Genomic DNA, 21727 nt, shown 5'->3' with positions numbered 1-21727 from the left:
TCCCTGTTGCATCTCCCTCCCACCCTCCCTATCCCACCCCTCTAGGTGGACACAAAGCCCCAAGCTGATCTCCCTGTGCTATGTGGCTGCTTCCCACTAGCTATCTATTTTACATTTGGTAGTATATATATGTCCATGCCACTCTCTCACTTTGTCCTAGCTTACCCTTCCCCCTTCCCGTGTCCTCAAGTCCATTCTTTACGTCGGAACCAACAGTTCTTAAAACAAATACAAATATTCTTGACGAGCATCCAACTTGTAAAAGCAGAAGTGAACAGGCATACTAGAGAGGAGTAACCTGTTAGGCACGAGCATCTCTGCTACTATGGTAGGATGCTTTACAGAGAGAATGGAGACTCTCAGTTACTCCAGGAAATTCCTTAAAAGTGAACGCTGGTTAGCAGTTCTCATAAAATTGCCGTGATGATGAAATGAGATATCATTCATTTACATAGTTTGGCATGATGCTTAGCACGCAGTAAATGCTCAATAAATTATTTACTATTACTAAGAACATTTATAACCCACTATAACCTTTACAGAAGACATCTTGAATAAAAGCATTAACCAGAAAGCTTTGGGTAGTGATGAGAGGAGGGGAGGAATAGGTTTTTCAAGTTAAGTGAACAACATCTGCAAATGCAAACCTGTAAAAAGCATGCTGTTCAGGGAGGAGCATTGGGTAGTTTGGTGGACTGAGGGCCACTTTTTTCACATATCTCATCTGTCTCCCCTGCTTTACAGGGAGCTGTTTAGTATATAATTATATATTCTCATACTTCTTTGAATATCTCACACTAACATGGTACCTGACAAAATTGGCATTCACTGTTTTGGTATGCCTCTGTTTACCCATCTGTAAAATATAAACAATAAGTATCGTATATGTCCAAACATAAATTAACATTTAGGACTGTAAAAGCCCTATTTTGAAGGTTCAGCATAAGAAATGTAATATTCTGCTTCCTAGGGTTCCTTTTTTTATTATCACAGAATTTTCCCTAGATTCTTAGTACTTATCATTCCAGTACTTACTATGCCCATGTAAAAGAGTAAGCAGAAATTTTTTCGTAGTTAATGCTTCAGTTTCACTGACTAAAGCTCTCTTTCCCTTGAGATTTTGTAAAAAACAGGGTTCTTAGGGGAAAACATGGCTACCCCTTATGGGGTTTTTTTGATGCAGAGCAAAATTTGAACTCCCTTCAGAGATGTGAACTTAATGTTTGATGGAATACATCCATCATTCAAGCCGTATCACTCTATATAGTCCGATATCAATATTGGTCTTTGGAGAAGGGGTGGCTGTGCAGCATTAAGATGCCTTTAAACAGGGATTATATCTTTACAAAGAACACTTATAGCCCACAAAGACAGGTATTTGTGTGCTTTTCTTTCTTTCTTTCTTTCTTTATTTTTGTCTGTGTTGGGTCTTCGTTTCTGTGCGAGGGCTCTCTGTAGTTGCGGCGAGTGGGGGCCACTCTTCATCGCGGTGCGTGGGCCTCTCACTACCGCGGCCTCTCCTGTTGCGGAGCACAAGCTCCAGACGCGCAGGCTCAGTAATTGTGGCTCACGGGCCTAGTTGCTCTGCGGCATGTGGGATCTTCCCAGACCAGGGCTCGAACCCGTGTTCCCTGCATTAGCAGGCAGATTCTCAACCACTGCGCCACCAGGGAAGCCTGCTTTTCTTTTTTTTAAGTGACGAAATTTCTTCTTGAAAGAATTAACCTTTTTTTTTATAGATTTATTTATTTTTCGCTGTGTGTCTTCGTTGCTGCACGTGGGCTTTCTCTAGTTGCAGCTAGTGGGGGCTACTCTTTGTTCTGGTACGCGGGCTTCTCATTGTGATGACTTCTCTTGTTGCAGAGCACGGGCTCTAGGCGTGCGGGCTTTAGTAGTTGTGGCACGTGGGCTTCAGTAGTTGTGGCTTGCAGGCTCTAGAGCGCAGGCTCAGTAGTTGTGGCACACGGGCTTAGTTGCTCCACGACATGTGCATCTTCCCAGACCAGGGCTCGAACCCGTGTCCTCTGCATTGGCAGGCAGATCCTCAACCACTGCACCGCCAGGTAAGCCCATGAAAGAATTAACCTTTAAATGTGTATTTAGGTGCCACTTTGGATTACATTCAGCTGTAAGAGTTTCAGAGTGGGGCGGTGGGGGGGGTTATGTTTTTATTACCGTTTAATTAACTGTAACATCATATTTAATCATCCACTTCTCTTCCAGTAATATCTAGAATAAATTACACCTGGTAATATTATAAGAAGAAAATAACTCTTTAACTGTAATTCATTCATCGTTAGCTAAATCTGTCACTAGGCTCACACACAAAGCCCAAAATTTATTTTCTGTAATATAAAAAGGACTATGATTATAAGTAGTGTTCAGCAATCAGTAAATTTCACTGACTTTATTTTTTTTTTTTTTTACAATCACTTTTGTTATTTATTTATTTATTTATCCATTTATTTATGGCTGTGTTGGGTCTTCGTCTCTGTGCGAGGGCCTTCTCCAGTTGCGGCAAGTGGGGGCCACTCTTCATCGCGGCGCGCGGGCCTCTCACCATCGCGGCCTCTCTTGCTGTGGAGCACAGGCTCCAGATGCTCAGGCTCAGTAATTGTGGCTCACGGGCGCAGTTGCTCCGTGGCATGTGGGATCTTCCCAGACCAGGGCGCGAACCCGTGTCCCCTGCATTAGCAGGCAGATTCTCAACCACTGCGCCACCAGGGAAGCCCCTCACTGACTTTATTTTTGACAATCATTTATCATATCTTTTTATTTGCTCAGTTTTCAAAAGTCAACTTGTACGTATTTTAAATTTTAATTTAAAATGTTAATTAAATTTAATTTTAATAAGTACACAATTTTTCTTAAAAATTTTTTGTTAAGAATTGTGTTGATGCAACAATATCTCACATTGCCCAAAATGGAATTGCTGTTTTTAACCCAACATAATCCTTTTCCTTGAAGAACCTTCCTTTTGGAAAGCAGTATGCTGTAATTAAAACAGTCTTCATTAAGCTTAGTTTCCTCTGAATATGTTACTTTACCTATAAAATTATGAAAATATCGACCCCAAAGAGTAATTACTATTAAATTAGGCCACTTAAGGTAAAGTACTTTACAAACAAATGATAAATAGTATAATTTCTGATAATGTCATTTTTTAAATGCCACTAAAACAAAAAGATTTTTAGTTCATTGTTCTCAGTTATATGAAAAGAGCACTGGTATTGAAGTTAGGAGGCCTATGTTTGTATTGGTTGCATGACTTGACACAAGTAGATTCATTCTTTGAGACTCCGTTTCCTCTTCCTTAAAAAAAAAATTAGTGTGCTTATTGTCAGGCAAAAATAATATACAAATATGAAAATACCTGAAACAGTAGGCAAAGTACTATTGTGTAATATTATATCACAGTGGTATTTATTTTACCAGTAGTGAATGTCTTTTGTACTAGTTCTTCTCAAGATCAACTTGTAGCAGAGCATTTTCCTGAGATAAGTTCATTTAGAAGGTTTGTGAGAAGGACTATAAAAATCTTTTAAAAACATTTAAAAGTATTGCTCTTCTGATTTTTTAATACACTCATTTTATTAGGTGTGCTTATCAACCATAAACAGTTTTCCATTTGGGGGCTTAAATCATGGTGAGAAAGGGATTACAAACAAATCATTTTATGAACTCTCCAGAAAAGGATGGAAAGGTCAAAGCTGAAATTGCTGCTTTACAAGATGTGGCTCTGTGAAGATAAATCTTAGAAGAACTGGTCTTTTCTCTTTTTGTTTGTTACATACCATAAAGTAAGAGCTTAAACAGTAATTAGACTATCAAGCCTAATTATTGTTTTCTGTAAGTATACTAGATCCTTAAGCATCTGAAACCAGTTGATGTCCTTCCTCACTGAGATTTTTAGACAAAATGTGAACTAGAGATTTTGGGGGGGGGGGGTTTCCTAATATTTTATTATTAAAAAGATATGTAGGGCTTCCCTGGTGGCGTGGTTAAGAATCCACCTGCCAGTGCAGGAGACATGGGTTCGAGCCCTGGTCCAGGAAGATCCCACATGCCGCGGAGCAACTAAGCCTGTGTGCCACAACTATTGAGCCTGCACTCTAGAGCCCGTGAGCCTCAACTACTGAAGCCCACACTCCTAGAGCCCATGCTCCGCAACAAGAGAAGCCACAGCAATGAGAAGCCCGCGCACGGCAACGAAGAGTAGCCCCCGCTCGCTGCAACTAGAGAAAGCCCGCACACAGCAATGAAGACCCAACACAGCCAAAAATAAATAAATAAATAAATAAAATAAAAGGAAAAAAAAATGTAAACATGCAAGCAAGTTGAAAGAAGTATACAGTAAACAGTCAAATACACATACCCCCTAGATTCACAATTAACATTTTGCTATATTGGCTTTATCATATACCTACTCATCTATCCATCCCTGGACTAGAAGTTTTTAAGCAGGAAAACGTTTTTATTTACTCTCTTATGTGTATTTTATATAGCAACCTTAAGAAAAAATTTTTTGAAAGTTCAATGCTTATAAGCTGTAATTTTCTGAGTTTTATATTAAAGAAAAATATTCCACATGCATAATATAAACACATGAATGGAAAGATGAACACCAAATTCAGGAGAGTAGTTACGTGCATAGAGGAAGGGGAAAGTGCTCATAGAGAAGTTCACAGGGGGCTTCAACTGTAATGTTTTAAAATCTGAAGAGTAAAATGTTAGAACGTGATCCTGCTGTCTACTGAGTATCTGGCTGTGTGTTATCCTCTCTGTTCTTTGCTGTATGTTTGAAATATTTCACAATTAAACATTAAGAGAAAGAGTTGCTACCTAGTCTTCTTTTCCCCTGGCAAAGTATTTTTCATTTCACTTAAGATCCGTTGTCCAGTTGACCTTCCAGCTGAGGTGGATTGAATAGAATCGAGCAATACCATATCTCTTCTCAGTTAGTTGATGTACTAGCTGAAGAATGATACAGAGTACCCCCTTTCTACTGAGAACTGAAGAGTATAACTTTTGCATCCTTCTTGATTTTTGCCTAACCGAGGCAGGGAACAGAAAAAAAAAACCAAAAACTTCCTGTATTATATTTAAATTCCTTGAAGATATTTGAAGGTTGTTGAAAAGTACAAAATTGTGTATAACTGTGTAGTTTTGCATGTTCACCTGATTTCAGAGAAGAAAGACATGGAAAGTGAAATATGGCCAGGGAAGCTGATACATGAAAGCTTGGAGAGATAATGATGCTGCTCAGCCAGGGCCTGGAAACTTGATCAGTCTAAACAAACTGCATAGTACTAAATTGCTTGTGAAAGGGCTGAATCAATCCTGCTGCGATTTGAACTTTTGGCTCCTGAAAGTCTAGAGCAGTCTTGAAAATAAAAATAAAACCCTTACATACTGGATTGTGTTCCAGGCCCTCTGCTGTATTCTCTGTATGAAGGAGGCATCTACCCAAAGAGCAAGAGGCAGCAGAAAGATGAGACAATGAAAAGGAGTCCTAGGGATTTCTCCCCGTATCAGGAGCTCCCAGGGAGAGAGACCCTCTGTCATTAACATATTGATTCCTTCAGGGAATATTTATCTAGAGCCCTAAGCAGAATATAGTGGGGTGTGGGGTAAAGGATCAACCAACCAGAATATATTTAATGCTTATGACTTGCCCAGCACTGTGCTAGGCTCTATGAAGTCCACAAAAGAGAGTTACTGTACGTGATTTGCTTCAGCAGAGAGATAAATTATGTGGCATATGTGACATAAAATAGAGAATAAGACCTTGAATAACAATACAGATTATAATGCTAAAGGAGGGACTTCCCTGGTGGCACAGTGGTTAAGAATCTGCCTGCCAATGCAGGGGACACAGGTTCGAGCCCTGGTCCAGGAAGATCCCACGTGCCGCAGATCAACTAAGCCCGTGCACCACAACTACTGAGCCTGCACTGTAGAGCCTGCGAGCCACAACTACTGAAGACCACATGCATAGAGCCCGTGCTCCACAGCAAGAGAAGCCACCACAATGAGAAGCCCACGCACCACAACGAACAGTAGCCCCTAATCACCGCAACCGGAGAAAGCCCGCACGCAGCAACGAAGACCCAATGCAGCCAAAAATAAATAAATAAATAAATTTATTATTTTTTTTAAAATAAATAAATTCTAAAGGCATTAGAAAAGAGTCATAGCGTACTATAAACCAGGAATTGATCATTGGACTTAATCAGAAGGCCTCAGTTCAAATCCTATCTCTGACACTTGCTATGTAAACTTGGGCAGGTCCCTTAATTTTTGAGCCTCAATTTCCACACCAATAAAATGAAGCTGATAATCCCAGCTAGCTCTATTTACCTATACACAGGATTTCAGTAAGAATCAAGTGAGGATGTATGTGAAAACACTGTAGAGTTTTTAATTAATGAAAGAGCTGAGAATTGAACCAGGCCTTGAAAATATGTTGTACATGGATAACCTGTATAAAAATGGTCTCAGAGAAGGAATAATTTGAACAGAGAGGAGAGGGAGACTCAGATATAGGAGGACAGGATAGAAACCACCTAATTATGGCAAGGATTTGTTTTGGGAGAATGGGTAAAAAATAGTTACACTGATTGTGTTGGCGAAGAGATGGAGTTGAGAATAATATGCCATAATGGCTGGATTACAGTAGGATTTAAATTATGGAGGATCTGGGACTTCCCTGGTGGTGCAGTGGTTAAGAATCCACCTGCCAATGCAGGGGACACGGGTTCGAGCCCTGGTCCGGGAAGATCCCACATGCCGCGGAGCAACTAAGCCTGTGCGCCACAACTACTGAGCCCACATGCCACAACTACTGAAGCCAGTGCGCCTAGAGCCCATGCTTCGCAACAAGAGAAGCCACAGCAATGAGAAGCCCGCGCACCGCAATGAAGAGTAGCCCCCACTCGCCACAGCTAGAGAAAGCCCACACACGGTAACAAAGACCCAACGCAGACAAAAATAAATTAAAGGAATAAATAAATAAATTATGGAGGATCTGAAGGCCAGGAGAAGAGCTTGGACTTGATCTGAAAGGGAACAAGGAACTATTTGGGGGTTTTAAGTAGGGAATTATTATAAAAGGGTTTAACTCATTTTGATAATCAGTATCTAAAGTGCCTGGCCTTAAGGTGTTCAGGATTAGTCCAATTGTATTCAGTTAATCTGTCAATAGTATGTTGACAGATTGAATTGCACACATCTCAGCTTAGGTAAATGGATCTGAGACTGGATGAATTGGACACACCTTAGCCTAGAGTCTAGGCTTCTTATCACCTAGACATTAGTCTGGTTCATCTTTTCCTTAACTGTAGCAAGGAATGATAATACCTGCCCAGCTAGTAGGTTTATTTAAAACATCAAATGAGATGATGATCCCATGATTATCCACAAATACATTAAATGCCTCCTTCATGTAAGATGCTGTGTAAAAAAAAACTAGGGAAACAAAAAAATGTTTAGATATAAGTGCTTTGAAAAATGTCTTGGGATGAATAGGAGTTTGAAATACAGAGTTCTGAGGGATCTGGTAGCAAGAGGATGGTATACAACAGCCAGAAGATCATCTTACTGCTATATTTAGCACTGGGTTAGGTCCCTATTATTGTCAGGACCTGCTAGCTATAGCTAGGATCAAGTAGAGGAAAAAACACCAGGTGCAGGAAGGTAGGTATTTAAGGTCCGCAGGAGTTCTTCCTGTTGGCAGTAGACCTCTTCAGACTTAACGTGTTCGGTAGTGAACCTACATAATCATGCAGACAATGTAGAAGACTGATTAACAAAACAGGTTCTGGAGCCAGAATAACTGGCTGAGTTTGAAATACTACTGTATTACCTCAGGCAAATCATTTAACCTCTCTGAGCCTCGTAAAGATAATAATAGAATCATAGGGTTGTTTGTGAGAATTGAGATACTGCATGTAAACTCTTAATAGAGGATCTGGTACACAGTGAGTGTCAGCTCAATAAATATCAGTTATTGTTTTTACTTTCAAGACCTTCTCAGCTCCTCTAGATTCCGTATTATGTTACTCCCAAATTTATTTCCCATTTTTCTGTCTCTGTCTCACCCCATTTCAGGACATTGATAGTATTAGGCCACATTTGGCTCATTCACCTATAATGTCTTCTACATCATTAGCATCAAACAAGATCTTAAAACATCTTCTGAATTAAAAATTATCTTCAAAATAGTTTTTGTACTATATTTTTTACAGTCTAAGTAATTCTTTTAAATTAATTGTCTATAATATAGTTCTTCATATTTTTCTTTATAATTTAGTATATTTCTCTAGTTTCCTTAAGCATGTTTTACTTTTCTAATATTATACACATATACGTACGCATATGTACGTATATATACATATATTGATATATATATATATTTTTTTTAATGCAGTATGTAAAAGATGTGTAGAAGAGAATCTTGGGCCCTGAGTTAATTTAATAGATCACAGTGTGGGAGGAGACACAAAGATTCCAGTGGAAAACAGAAAACTAAACCCTTTAGGAAGGCAATTTGATAATGTCTGCCGATTCCTAAGATGTTTAAAATATTTTAACTAACTGCCAATTCCACCTCTAGGTATCCATCCAACAAATATATTCACATGAATGCCCAAAGATTGTGTGAAAGCATGTTCATAGTGATACTGTATATAATAGTAAAGACTGGAAACAATTTAAATGTTCATCAGTAGAGGACTATTTAAATAAATTATATATAATTGCAAAATAGAATACTATGCACTCCTTTAAAAGAATGAGGTATATCTTTATAAACATGGAAAAGTGTCCAAGATATAGTGATAAGTGTGTGGGGAACACAAAGCAGAATAATATGCATAATATAATTATGGCTTGTGTGCATGTGTGTTTCTTAAAGAGCAGCTACAATATATTAATGTTTGCTTATGCAAGGAAAATTTCTGGAAGTATTAACAGTCATCCCTGGGAGTAGGATGATGGGGATGAGAAGAGTGACTTTTACTTTATCCTTCTGAATACTAAAAAAAAGTTTTTGAGCATGTGTTTAAAAAATTTTTTTTAATGTTTAAAGAGATTGTGAGTATTAAATGGTTAAATGTTTTGTAAGGTGTGTTGGATGTGAAAAGTGATCTATAAATGCCTGTTGTTTTTACTAAACAATAGAGTGTGAGGCTTTTGTAACCTGAAGAAAGCAGCATTTCGGCATCTCTTCCTACTAGAGCATATGGTTAAGACTATGGGGGATGAGTGCCTTAGATCTGCCTCTCATGGAGTTGATAGGCAGATCTTTTCGGTATTCCCCATTGCTCTTATGGTGGAAAGTTCCATAGAAAGGATTGGAAGGGCTCAGTGACATTGTTTAATCCAGTGTTTAAAACTATTGTCAGATATTCTTTTAAATAAAACTATTAGCCTCATGGTGATTGCAAAACTTGATCACTTTTAAGAGCCTTTGTTTACAGAGTTTAGTGTATTGTATTGAACGAAGAGTGCCTTTGACTAAGTGTAGCAAGATACCTCTAGGTACTGTCTGGGCAACAAGTTTAAAAATTAGGGGTATTATCTTGAGAGTTTTATCCTAGCATTTTACAGATTAACAGGAGACAGACTGTTGTGCTACTCTAGGTAACAGGCTTTTTGCTTTGTAACTCTTTAAAGTGTTGGTTTTCTCCCTTTTGACCCTCAGGAGATTAATTTACTATTTATTTCTCTAGATCAAGCCCCTTAGAGAAAACATAAAAATGCAAATAGGTCTTCTGATTGGTATAATCATTCTTTCTTATGACTAGGTATTTAAAAAATAAAGTTATATAAGTTAATACTATTATTTCAAAGCTTAAAAAAAAAGAAAGCAAAATCCCAGTAAGCACTGCAGATCTCATGTTACTACAAGATGGCAATATATAATTAACTGCCTGGTAAACAATAATAGTAAAGACTTCCTGAATGAAATGGTGGTATATAGGGGAAGTTTATTTGTATTTTAATTTTCATTCATTGATTAACTTCTCATCCCAAATACAAACAAATACAATGCTTTCTGTTATTGGAAGCTGATTGGCCAATTTATGGACGGTAATAATACAAAAATTTAGTGCTGTCCTGTTTACAAACACTTGTGTCTGTGTATCTTAGTAAACCTGGGAGGTAAGCATTACCATCCCACTTTAAGATTAAAAGAACCAGGGCTGGAACAGTAAGTTCTGCCTGTGGACAAAGTAGCTAGAGTCTAGAACTTTCTGATATCAGATTCATTGCCGTTTTAATGTTGCCCACTTTAGCTGTTTTTCAGGTTGGTGGAAAAGAGCATAGAGGATTATCTCTAGTCCAACATTTTCATTTTCTCAGTGAATAAACTAAAACGCACAGTGGACTTTACCTGAAGGTTGCCAGACTGACTTCAGAGTCCCCTTGCTCCCCCCACACACGCACACACACGCTTTCTGAACAACCTAAAGAAAAGCACATAGGTCTTTTACCTCAGAGAAACACTCAAAGGATAAGATACACGGAAGAGTTAGAAAAGCAGAAACATTTTAATAAAAATGTAAAAATGTATTATAGTCCTGCACTCTGATCTAAGATTCTTTATTGAACGCTCCAACTCTCTGATTTTATTCCTGAAGGGCAATCTCCTCAACCTTTCCCTTAGCTCTCTTAAGCTTACAGAGCCATTAAGGCCAAAAAGTAGATTTTTGTGCCAGGCACTCTTTTCAGTGCTTTATATGTGTTAATTTAATTAATCCTCCCAATAACTTCATAAATTAGGTACTAATATTGAGCCCTAGGTTAAGTAGCTATTTAAAGTTCATAGCTAATGGTGGCACTAGGATTCAAACTCAGCCGATTAATTCCAAGGCCAGAGTTTGTTGGGTTTTTTTTATAAACTTGAAAAAAAATTATTTTTAAAGTTCTTTTTTTAATAAATTTATTTATTTATATTTATTTTTGGCTGTGTTGGCTCTTTGTTGCTGCGTGCAGGCTTTCTGTAGCTCCAGTGAGCAGGGGCTACTCTTCTTTGAGGTGCGCAGGCTTCTCACTGTGGTGGCTTCTCTTGTTGCGGAGTATGGGCTCTGTAGGCGCACGGGCTTCAGTAGTTGTGGCTCATGGGCTCTAGAGCCTGCGCAGGTTCAGTAGTTGTGGCGCATGGGCTTAGTTGCTCCACAACATGTGGGATCTTCCCGGACCAGAGATCGAATCCGTGTCCCCTGCATTGGCAGGCGGATTCTTAACCACTGTGCCACCAGGGAAGTCCAGCCAGAGTTTTTAACTGTTGGGCTGTACTGCTTTGAACTAAATGACTACATTAAGTGGATTAAATCCATTTTTCAGGATCTCCAGATTGGATGAAATTTCTTTCCTAAGGTTCCCGACTCTCCCAAAAACAGATCTTGGGATATTTCCTTAGGGTTTTATTATCCCATTTTACAGATGAAGTTAAGTGACTTGGCCAAAATCTTAGATTATTAAATGACTGTGTTAGAACTAAATTTAGGTCCTCTGGTTTCTAGCCCACAGTTTTTGATACTATAACATTGTCACCTTTTAGCTCCTTAGCTATTGTCCGTTCAAGTGATCCACCCATGTTGAAATTTTGTTACAGCAACAAAAGCATGTTCACATCCTTCACATTTCACCTTTGGACCTGTCCTGGAGTACAGTTAGGTCAGTATGCAAGTCTCTGGTTTTATACAGTTTTACAGTGTTTATACCTTATGGAGGGACACATGGAAACATAGTAATGGAAGTATCTTATAGATACAAGAGACATCTATTACTTTAAAATTTTTTTAATGCTATTAATATATGACTCTACAAAAAATTTAATTTGGTCATAGCTAATGCTGTCAAGAGCCAAATTAACATTTTAGAATATTCATATTTCTGACCCTTGAAATAGTCAGCAAATGACATGACAAAATTCATTTCAAATCTACTGAATTCAAGCAACAGTATAAAGAAATGCAGCGATTTTTCTTCAGGGCCTTTGTGCAGATTTTTTTTTTTAGAGACAGCCCCTTCTGACTTCATGTGGAGTAGAAAACTAGCTTAGTTTATTTCATGCTGCTCAATTTAATTTGGAATCATTTTTGAATTCCTAGATGCTTGGGTACAGAGAACTTGCTCCCTAGAGCCTTGTTTCCTGACACTGGAGAGTAAAGGATTAAATTGAGCTGAAACTAAATTGATTGACATTTTGACACTCTGCAGATTGTGAAAAGAAACGGAATTTGTTCAACTTTTTGAAACAGTAGTAGAAAGAACTATTTCCTTAAAGGTACCTCAGTCTGCAGAGATGATTTTTTTTTTTTTTCCTTAAAAACCAAGAGGCATGTTCTAGCACTTTCCCAATTTTCTATATTACAGTTCAAAATGAGAATTTAACTTTGAAAAGCTTTTGAAAAGGCCTCGATGGGGGTGTTAAAATAGTCTCCTTTTGTTGAATGGGCATTGACAGAAGTCTTTTGAGGAGAAACAAAGGACTATGCACTTATGGGGTGTCACTATAGGAACCTATTTATAAAAGACAAGTATACATATTTATGAAATCTTTATCTCTATCGTTTTTAAATGCCAGAGATATTAAGTGTTGCACTGAGTAAGATACATTTCCTGCTGAGTTCTTTTTCCGGCAGATACAAATGATTACCATGACATAATCTTTTCCTAAACGGCGTCATTTATGTGTTGACTTCAATAAAATCTTATCACTGCTGTGTCATAAAAGGAACTGGACTCACCTTAACAGTGCTGTTCCAAACAGCCTGCTATGGTTTTTTTGTTTTTTGTTTTTTTTTAAAAATCACTGCAGGAGGCTGTAATAAATTACAGCCTGGAAGAAGTTTCAAACTGGCAAGTTTGCCAGATATTTAAAGCAATTTATTTTGGGGTGTATCAGCAGATTTTTTCTTACACTGCCATTTGGGTGCCTGCTGACATAGCCTGAATAAATCTTTCAAAATTTTTCCTTCCTAGAGATGGATGAAGATGATGATGCACTGGACTCCAAAGTCCAGACCTTTCATTAACTCTTCACTTGCCAACTAGTTCCTTCCTAATTTAGATATCTATTTCTGGCATGAGTTTGCAATATTTCCAGTCCCTCAGTGCCTTGGCAACAACTTTGTTTTATGGAAGGATCAACTAACAAAAGAGGGACTCTGGTTGTAGACATAGAATTTATAGTTTAGATTATTTCATTACTAGTATTTTGAAAATTGCCAAACTTCCCAATAGGAAAAGAAGTTTGAAATTTTATATAAAACAAAGACTTATTTCTTTTTGATTCTAGCATATGCTGAGTAGTAAAGTGAGGTCTTCCTAGTTATAGTCTCTTTTATAATTCTAATTTCTCTTATATTTTTTTCTCATGATCTCTTATGATAGTGAAGTCGCTTTTTTTTAAATTATTAATTTTTGGCTCTGGAATTCCTAAAGCAACTTATATCGATGTATATTTTAGTCAAGTATTCATAAAAGCTAAAAATACTGATGCCCAAAAATACTTGTTCTGATGAGGCAGTAAGGACAAGAGATAAGGGAGCTAACTTTTTTTTTAAATTAATTTATTTATTTTTGGCTGCATTGGGTCTTCGTTGCTGCGCACGGGCTTTCTCTAGTTGCAGAGAGCGGGGGCTATTCTTCGTTGCGGTGCGCGGGCTTCTCATTACGGGGGCTTCTCTTGTGGAGCACAGGCCCTAGGCACGTGGGCTTCAGTAGTTGTAGCACGTAGGCTCAATAGTTGTGGCTCGCGGGCTCTAGAGCGCAGGTTCAGTAGTTGTGGCGCACGGGCTTAGTTGCTCCGCGGCATGTGGGATCTTTCCGGACCAGGGCTCGAACCCGTGTTCCCTGCATTGGCAGGCAGATTCTTAACCACTGCACCACCAGGGAAACCCAGGAAGCTAACTTCCACTGAGTGCCTGCAGGGGGCCAGTCCCTTTTGTAAGCCACTACACATAGCATAGTGTGTAGGTGAGAGAGAAAAGAGATTCTCTTTTTACAGATCTGGTCCCTGTTCAGGTGAAAGGCACTGCTCAGCGAGTTGTTAAGGAAAATCATAAAGCATCAGGGAATAGGGTTTGGTGGGGAAAGCCCTAGATCAGGAGTTATAAAACGGGAGTTCCTATCTAAGTTCCTATCTAAGTCACTTACAAATAAGATCATCTGGCTAGACCCTCAGTGTTTCCACATCGGTACAGTGAGGATATAATCTCTAGCCCGTCTTCCTCTCTAGATCATTTGGCACAGTAGTTCTCAACCAGGCTGCGCAATGGGATTACCAGGGGAGCTTTGAAAAATACTGACTTCTAGATCCCAACCTTAAGAGATTCCGATTTGATTTGTCTAGGGTGCAACCGGGCATTGGGATTTTTTTAAATCTCCACAGGTGGATTCATATGTGCAGTTAAGGCTGGGAATCCTTGGTTTGGAGGATGGTTAGTAAATTTATTTACAAGCATTAGCAGATGTTATCGACAGTGTAGATAGACCTTTTTTCCCCACCACAGCTTCAACTATAAAAAAAAAAAAATCCAGTTTATCTCAGCATTTTCCTAGCCCGTAGCACATAGGAAGCCGTTGATAAACATTTATTGCATTTGCGAGTGTACAGCCTTTTAAAGTTTTAAGGTCATTTGAAAAATGGGGTTTGTTTGAGGTTCATGCATAAAGCCGATTAAGAGGCAGGACCTTTCTGTTGAAACATTCCAATGAAATGCGAGCCTTCCTGGCCTACCCCCCGGCTCCCTTCACTCCTTCACCCAAGCCGAGGTGGCTTGGGGCCGACCCTTGTTCCCCAGGCTCCGACGCCGACAGCGGATCCGGCGGGTGCTAAGAGCTCCGGGGCGGGGCGCCCGCGGGGCCGACCCTCTCTGGTCTCAGGACCCTCCCCTCGGCGCGCTCAGCCCCGCCCCGCCCCGCCCCGCCCCGCCCCGGACGCGAGTTGGGGCGGGCTGCTGGAGGCGCCCGGCCGCCGGGACTCCACAGCCGAGCCCCAGGGCTACGGCAGCTGCTTCTGCGCGACCCGGCGGGCCCACTTCTGCCGCCGGGAGTCCGCGCTGTCCGCGCCTCCAGTCCGGCGGAGCCCAAAGCGAGCGCCTTGTGCCGGAGCCGGGCGGGGGCCGGGATGCGGAGCTGTGCGCCTTGAGCCGGCCCCATGACCCTGAGCACGTTGGCCCGCGAGAGGAAGGCGCCCCCCGCCTGCACCTGGAGCCTCAGTGGCCCCGACATGATCCCCTACTTCTCTGCCAACGCGGTCATCTCGCAGAACGCCATCAACCAGCTGTGAGTGCGCCACGCGCCCTCCCACCCTCTGTGAACGCTCGGAAAGTTTGCTTTTCAGCAGCCGCTTTCCCCCGGCAGTTGGGAGCAAGCAAGGGCGAAATCGCATCCTGCTTGCTTGCAGGTCTCGGGGCGTCTGGGGGCATAGTGGGGTGGAGGGGAAGGGTAATTCTTGGAGGGAGAAAGTGTCCTGGGGGTGAGGAGGCGGACAGAAGAATCCTTTGGGAGAATTTCTGGTAAACTTTGAGAGAATCTCAAAGTGAGGTCGCCCCAGGGAAATTGTCTGTGATAACTGAGTGACAGCCGTATGGCTTTCGGGAGACTTGGGCTGAAGGGCGGTCAGTAGCTCTGAACCGCCGGCCGGAAAAGCTAGCACTCCCTTGCGGGTCCTGCTGGTGCTCAAGCTACCGTGTTTGTTGTTTTGTTTTCTTGTTTCATATAAGTTTGCTTGTGACCATAGGTTTCTGTTACAAGCCGTGCACACGAAGAAAGGCAGTTCATTCTTAACACCCGCTGGCTGTAGTCTGAAATTATTTCATAAAACTGGATTTTAGTAGTTTGGCTCTTTTTCTTTTTGTCTCCGCCTGTAGTAGTACGTGCTAACAACCCAAGCCTGTATGCACACCTTCAATCGCCAAAGTGCACGATTCATTTGCATCTTTGAATCTTAACTGTTTTCAAAGTCTCTAGAGTTGTTCCTCCCTTCCATTGTGGTTTAGCTATTTCTGAGAACTGTGTGCTCAAGCTTGTGGTTAATCTCATCTCACAGTTAGGGCGAAGTAGAGGAACTCTCATCTCACAGTTAAAAAGGGCGAAGTAGAGGAACTCCCATCTATTCAAGTTGCATCCTTAAACTAGTTGAGTGATTTAGGGTTACTTTTAGATAGCAGCAGTTTGGTCTTTGTAGTGTATTAGCACTCATTCGGAGTAGCTTCAAGGAGAGTCATCTACTGAGGTTTTCCCAGACTCCTGGCACTTGAGCAACTTCTCTCTCTTTCCCTCCCAGGTCAACCCTAAAGAACTTTTTAGTTTCATGTCCAACAATAGAAACTTTCCATTATCCCTTATTAAAGGTCCCAAGAATAGCATGTAAAGTGATTTATAGATAATCTTAAAGCTAATTTATTATTTTAACTAACTGTTTTGCTCTCTTACCAAATCAAATTTGCATTTCAAGTTTTTTCCTTTGTGTTGATTCATGGTGGCGCACCGAAAAAACAATATCCCCCCGCAGTATTGTGGTTTTACTGTTCTGTATTATAAACTCTAAAGAATTAAATCAACTGTTTACTTGTATTTTCCCTTTTTTTAAAAAAAAAAAAAAAGGACAATTGGAGTGAATAATCTGAAAGTGGATAACCAATCTCAAAATAAGTGTTAACAATACTTTTAAAAAGGTAATGGAAGCAACCCACGTGTCCATTACCTTAAAAAGGAAGGAAATTCTGATATATGCTACAACATGGATGAACTTTGAAGACATCATGCTAAGTGAAATAAGCCAGTGACAAAGTACAAATATTGTTATAATTCCACTTATGTGAGGGACCTTAGAGTAGTCTGGTTGCTAGGGGTTGGAGGAGGGGAATGAGATGTTTGTGTTTAATAGGTACAGAATTTCATTTGAGGATGAAGAAAAAGTTATGGGGATGGATGGTGGTGATGGTTGCACAACAATGTGAATGTATTTATTGGCACTGAACTGTACACTTAAAAATGGTTAAATGGCAAATTTTATATATATTTAATTACAGTTTAAGAAAAAGGTTAAACAAAACTTAAAAGGCAGAGCTTCTAAGCTTTGTGGGGGAAAGGGGTTTTGAATCTTGCTTCCTAGTATGGTCAAGCAAGTACAGATTTCTTTTCCTACTAATTAGTGACTTTGGGTAAGTCATTTGAGTTCAATTTCTTAAACTGTAAAATGAGGATACGGTGGTTCCTACCCCAGAGGATCGTAAACGATTATATGTGTGGTAACAATTTACAAGCTGTAAACCCCTGCCCAGGAAAATGGGTTAATTGAAATTAAACAAAAACTAATAGCTGCCATTTATTGACCACTTGGCACTGTGCTAAGTTTAATGTGTATTATTATCTCATTTAATCATCACAGCCACCCTATGAACTAATTTATTCTGTTTACAGATAATGTAGCTAAGGCTTAGAGAAGTTAAGTAATTACTCAAGACCATATAGCTCGTAAATGACAAAACTGTCCTTAGAATCCAGATGTTTCCTAGGCCAGTGCTCTTAACCACTAGAAAAATGATCTTCTGTCTTAGTAGTTGCAAGGTCACTTTTGAGACTCACGTCTTAGGAGTTATCTTTATGTGCTGACATCTTCAACTTAGTAGTGAAAACATTTGCTACACGAAGAGTTTTGCTGCTAAGGTAGGCAGTCTTTTAAAGAATTTGCAGAATATTTCTCTTTTCCTTTTTGTCTCTCTTTTACCACTTTTTTTTTTCTTAAGAGAGTTTTGCTAATATTCACTTCTTCTAAAGTGTATTTATTAGTATTGCTTTAGCCATTATTTTTATTTTACATTTATAGTGTTGCCCAGTTCATCATCATTTAAAAATCTTTAGGGGCTTCCCTAGTGGCACAGTGGTTAAGAATCCGCCTGCCAATGCAGGGGACACGGGTTCAAGCCCTGGTCTGGGAAGGTCCCACATGCCGCAGAGCAACTGAGTCCGTGCGCCACAACTACTGAGCCTGCGCTCTAGAGCCCGCGAGCCACAACTACTGAAGCCCGTGCCCCTAGAGCCCGTGCTCCGCGACAAGAGAAGCCACCGCAGTGAGAAGCCTGTGCACCCCAGCGAAGAGTAGTCCCCGCTCGCCACAACTAGAGAAAGCCCGCGCACAGCAGCAAAGACCCAACACAGCCAAAAAAAGAAAAAAAATCTTTAAAGATCATTCTGAATAAAACCCTAAATTTTGTTAACTTACACACATTTTTGGCACCTAATGCAGAAGTTCTTAATTTGGGGTCTATGGTTACTGAAACCATGAATTGGCCTTAGAAGCTTAATGAACTCCTTGAGATCATATGAAAAAGTTGGGTAAATATATTTTTAAAAATCATATTCTCAAAGTAATGTGATCTTATAAAAGGTTAAGAATCTCCTTCCTGGGACTTCACTGGTGGTCCAGTGGTTGAGACGCCATGCTCCCAATGGAGGGGGCCCAGGTTCCATCCCTGGTCAGAGAGCTAGATCCTGCACGCCCCAACTAAAAGATCTCGCATGCCGCAACTAAGACCCGGCACAGCCAAATAAACAAACAAATAAATAAATATTTTTTAAAAAAATCTCCTTCCTAAAGGGAAGTATTGTTTCTAAGGCCTGATACAGTAAAAACTTAACTGGTGTGAGCGTTTCCCTGTGGTGCCAGATATGTAAATAGCAGTGATGAATGGGAGCAACTAAAAGATTAAGATTTAAGGTCCTTAAGTGAAGACTGAATTTTAAGTGTATGTTTGGGGGAAGGGGTACCTTGACACCTGAGTACTCTTAGCCCAGTGGTTCTCTTGTCATTGCTGAGGACCCACTCATAAGAGCTTTTTTTCCTTTTCTCATTTGCTGCCTCAGATTTGCTCTGGGTTTAGAAACCAAGTAAACCATGTAACAAATCCCATGAGAACTGTGTCAGAGTAAAAAGACCACAGTGAGATCTTAGGGGCTTCCCTATGGAGAAAGTTAATGACCTTTAGAGTAGGGCCTTTGGATACCTATTTTGGTGATTTCACAGGCTCTTTCGAATTTCTTGACTTTTAACTGTGTGTATATACATATAGGTGAAATTAGAGAATAGCTTGGGTATTACTGTATTTTATTGGGAATTATATCATCATTATTAGATTAAGGTCTCCCCTTACCATTGTGTAAAACTCACCAAATATAGTGTTATTTCTTATGTATTCAGAGAAGAACATTAAGAAGTGATTGAATTAACTCCAGAAACAAAGAATAGTTACTGTCATAAGTGTTAATCCTACTAGAAAAATATATGTGCGCAACCCAAGCATCATCTGATCAAACTTCAAGAGTCTTGGATCAGACTGCTCAAATGATCATGAAAAGTTCCATACCCTTTAAGAATCTACACATGCTTTTAAATAAAACAAAAATCTGAACTTCTGAAAATATGGGAGCCTATGTTATTTTTTTTAAACCTATGTTATTTTTAGAGAGCCAGCCTTCAATCTCTGAGAAGTGAAGTTGCTAAGCAAGGGGCCAAGGCTTTTCTAATGTTATTGTTATATGCCAAACAAATAGCTTATCGACAAATAGGTGACTATTTTTGTGTCCTGAAAAGTTCAGGGGAGGATCAAGAATTAGTAGATAAAATGCTGGCAAAGGCTATCATTAAAGCAGTGTTCCCATTATGAAAACCGCTGATCAAAGGTCTTGGAACTTAAAAAAAAAAAAAAAAAAGTCTTGGAACTTAGAAGCTTGAGACATTGCTTGATTTGTTAATGAGGTTACCTTGAGCTTTTTATCCTTGACCCAAAATACTTGTATTTATTTACTTAGTTACATATATGAGTTTGACTTCCTAGCTTCACATCAGTGCTTTCTGAAGCTCAAGCTCAGCAACAGAGGAGCATATTGAGATGATTATCCAAAATGTACCTTTTCATGAAATTGAAAGGTGCTTTATTTTTTGTGTTTATTAGTGGTAGTACGAATGCTCTTTCAGTTCTGCTGTATAGTTATGCAAGTGATTTCACATGTGCTCATCTCTGAACTTAAGCTTGCATCAGGATCACCTAGATGGCTTATTGAAACACAGACTGCTGCCTACACCCCCAGAGTTTCTGATTCTGTAGGTCTGGGGTGAGACTAGAGAATTTAAATTTCTAACAAGTTCCTAGAGGATGCTGATGACGCTGATCCAGGGACCACAGTTTGGAAACCACTACCTTAAAGTATTCCTGTGAGGCAGATTGGGCAAGTCATTATCCACATTTTGCAGAGTAAATAAACTAAAAAATCAAAATGGTGAAGTGATTGCCACAGGGATTACATGATTTGCTATTGGTAGAACTGAAACTAGAACCAGCATTTCCTGTCTCCAAATCTAGAGCTCTTAATGATGCTGCACTCAAAGTCCTGATGCTTTGTATATATGTGGGAACATTTCTTTAGATAAAATTCTGGCAGTGGAATTTCTGCGTCTGATGGTATGTACCTGTTAAAATTTCGATACATGCTGCCAAAATGCTTTGCAATTTGCTTTGCCAATTTGCTCTTACCAGCTATAAGTAAGAGTATATCTTACTTATATACTTACATAGGTATCTTCACCAAACCTGGTAATATTAGTGATATTAGATAGCTGTTAATTTTTTACTGAGCTCTTACTGTGTGCCAGGCATTGTTTTGCGTACTATGCATATTATCTCATTCTCTGTTCTTAACAGCTTTGATTTAGGTGTATCCTCAGTTACACATGAGAGGCACAGAGATGTTAAGTAATTTGTCTAAGGTAATACAGCCAGGATGCAAACACAGACAGTCTCACTCCAGGACCCCTGCTCTTAAACACTCCTCTGTTTGCACTTCCCTTACTACTGAAGAACTTTAGGATCCTTTTGTATTTTTATTGGTCTTGCTCATTTTTCTTCTGTAATTTGCATGTTTGTACTTTAACCATTTTTCTATTGGTAGTTTTTTTCATTTTCATGTAGTACTCTGTATATTCTGAATATATTTAAAAAATACTTTGCCCAGCCTATTGCTTGTCTTTTAATTTTGCATCTTGTATAAAAGTTTTTAATTTTTTTTCTTTTTTTAATTTATTGGCTGTGTTGGATCTTCATTGCTGTGCACGGGCTTTCTCTAGTTGTGGTGAGCGGGGGCCTACTCTTTGTTGCCGTGCGCGGGCTTCCCATTGCGGTGGCTTCTCTTATTGTGGAGCATGGGCTCTAGGCATGAGGGCCTCAGTAGTTGTGGCTGGCGGGCTCTAGAGCGCAGGCTCAGTAGTTGTGGCACACGGGCTTAGTTGCTCCGCGGCATGTGGGAACTTCCCGGACCAGGGCTTGAACCTGTGTCCCCTGCATTGGCAGGCGGATTCTTAACCACTGTGCCACCAGGGAAGTCACAAAAGTTTTTAATTTTTATGTAGTAAAATCTGTCAGTATTTTCTCTTACGATTTCAGTTTTGCATCTGGCTTTTAAAAACCCCTTCCCACCCACTCCCAGGATTATAAATACTCTTTTGTATTTTTCTAGTATGTCTACACTTTAAAAATATTTCACTCTTTAAAACTGTAATTTATCTTCACAGACATACCTTGGAGATAATGCGGGTTCAGTTTCAGACTACCACAATAAAGTGAATGTGACAATAAAATGAGTTACACGAATTTTTTGCTTTCCCCATGCATATAAAAGTTACGTTTACACTGTAGTCTGTAAAGTGTGCAGT

The 21727-nt window shown here is 39.7% G+C and overlaps 1 protein-coding gene across 12 annotated transcripts in view; it reads left to right on the top strand.

Moving 5' to 3' along the window:
- SSH2 (slingshot protein phosphatase 2) overlaps positions 1–21727 on the top strand; it is a 246257-nt gene that overhangs the window by 120921 nt on the left and 103609 nt on the right. The window contains exon 1 of one of the 12 annotated variants that reach the window (XM_082371843.1): positions 14919–15300. The exons of 10 other annotated variants lie outside the window; for them this stretch is intronic. In XM_082371843.1, coding sequence (XP_082227969.1) covers positions 15173–15300 — 128 coding nt within the window. In that variant the 5' untranslated portion in view covers positions 14919–15172. Of the gene's footprint in view, positions 1–14918; positions 15301–21727 lie in introns of those variants that run through there. One more of the 12 variants, XM_082371841.1, reaches the window with a different exon arrangement.

The sequence above is a fragment of the Balaenoptera borealis genome (genome assembly GCF_965194805.1).
Source record: "Balaenoptera borealis genome assembly, chromosome: 20".
NCBI classification, from domain to species: Eukaryota; Metazoa; Chordata; class Mammalia; order Artiodactyla; family Balaenopteridae; genus Balaenoptera; species Balaenoptera borealis.
The sequence above is the reverse complement of the archived record's forward strand: the minus strand, read 5'-3'. Positions and strand labels throughout refer to the sequence as shown.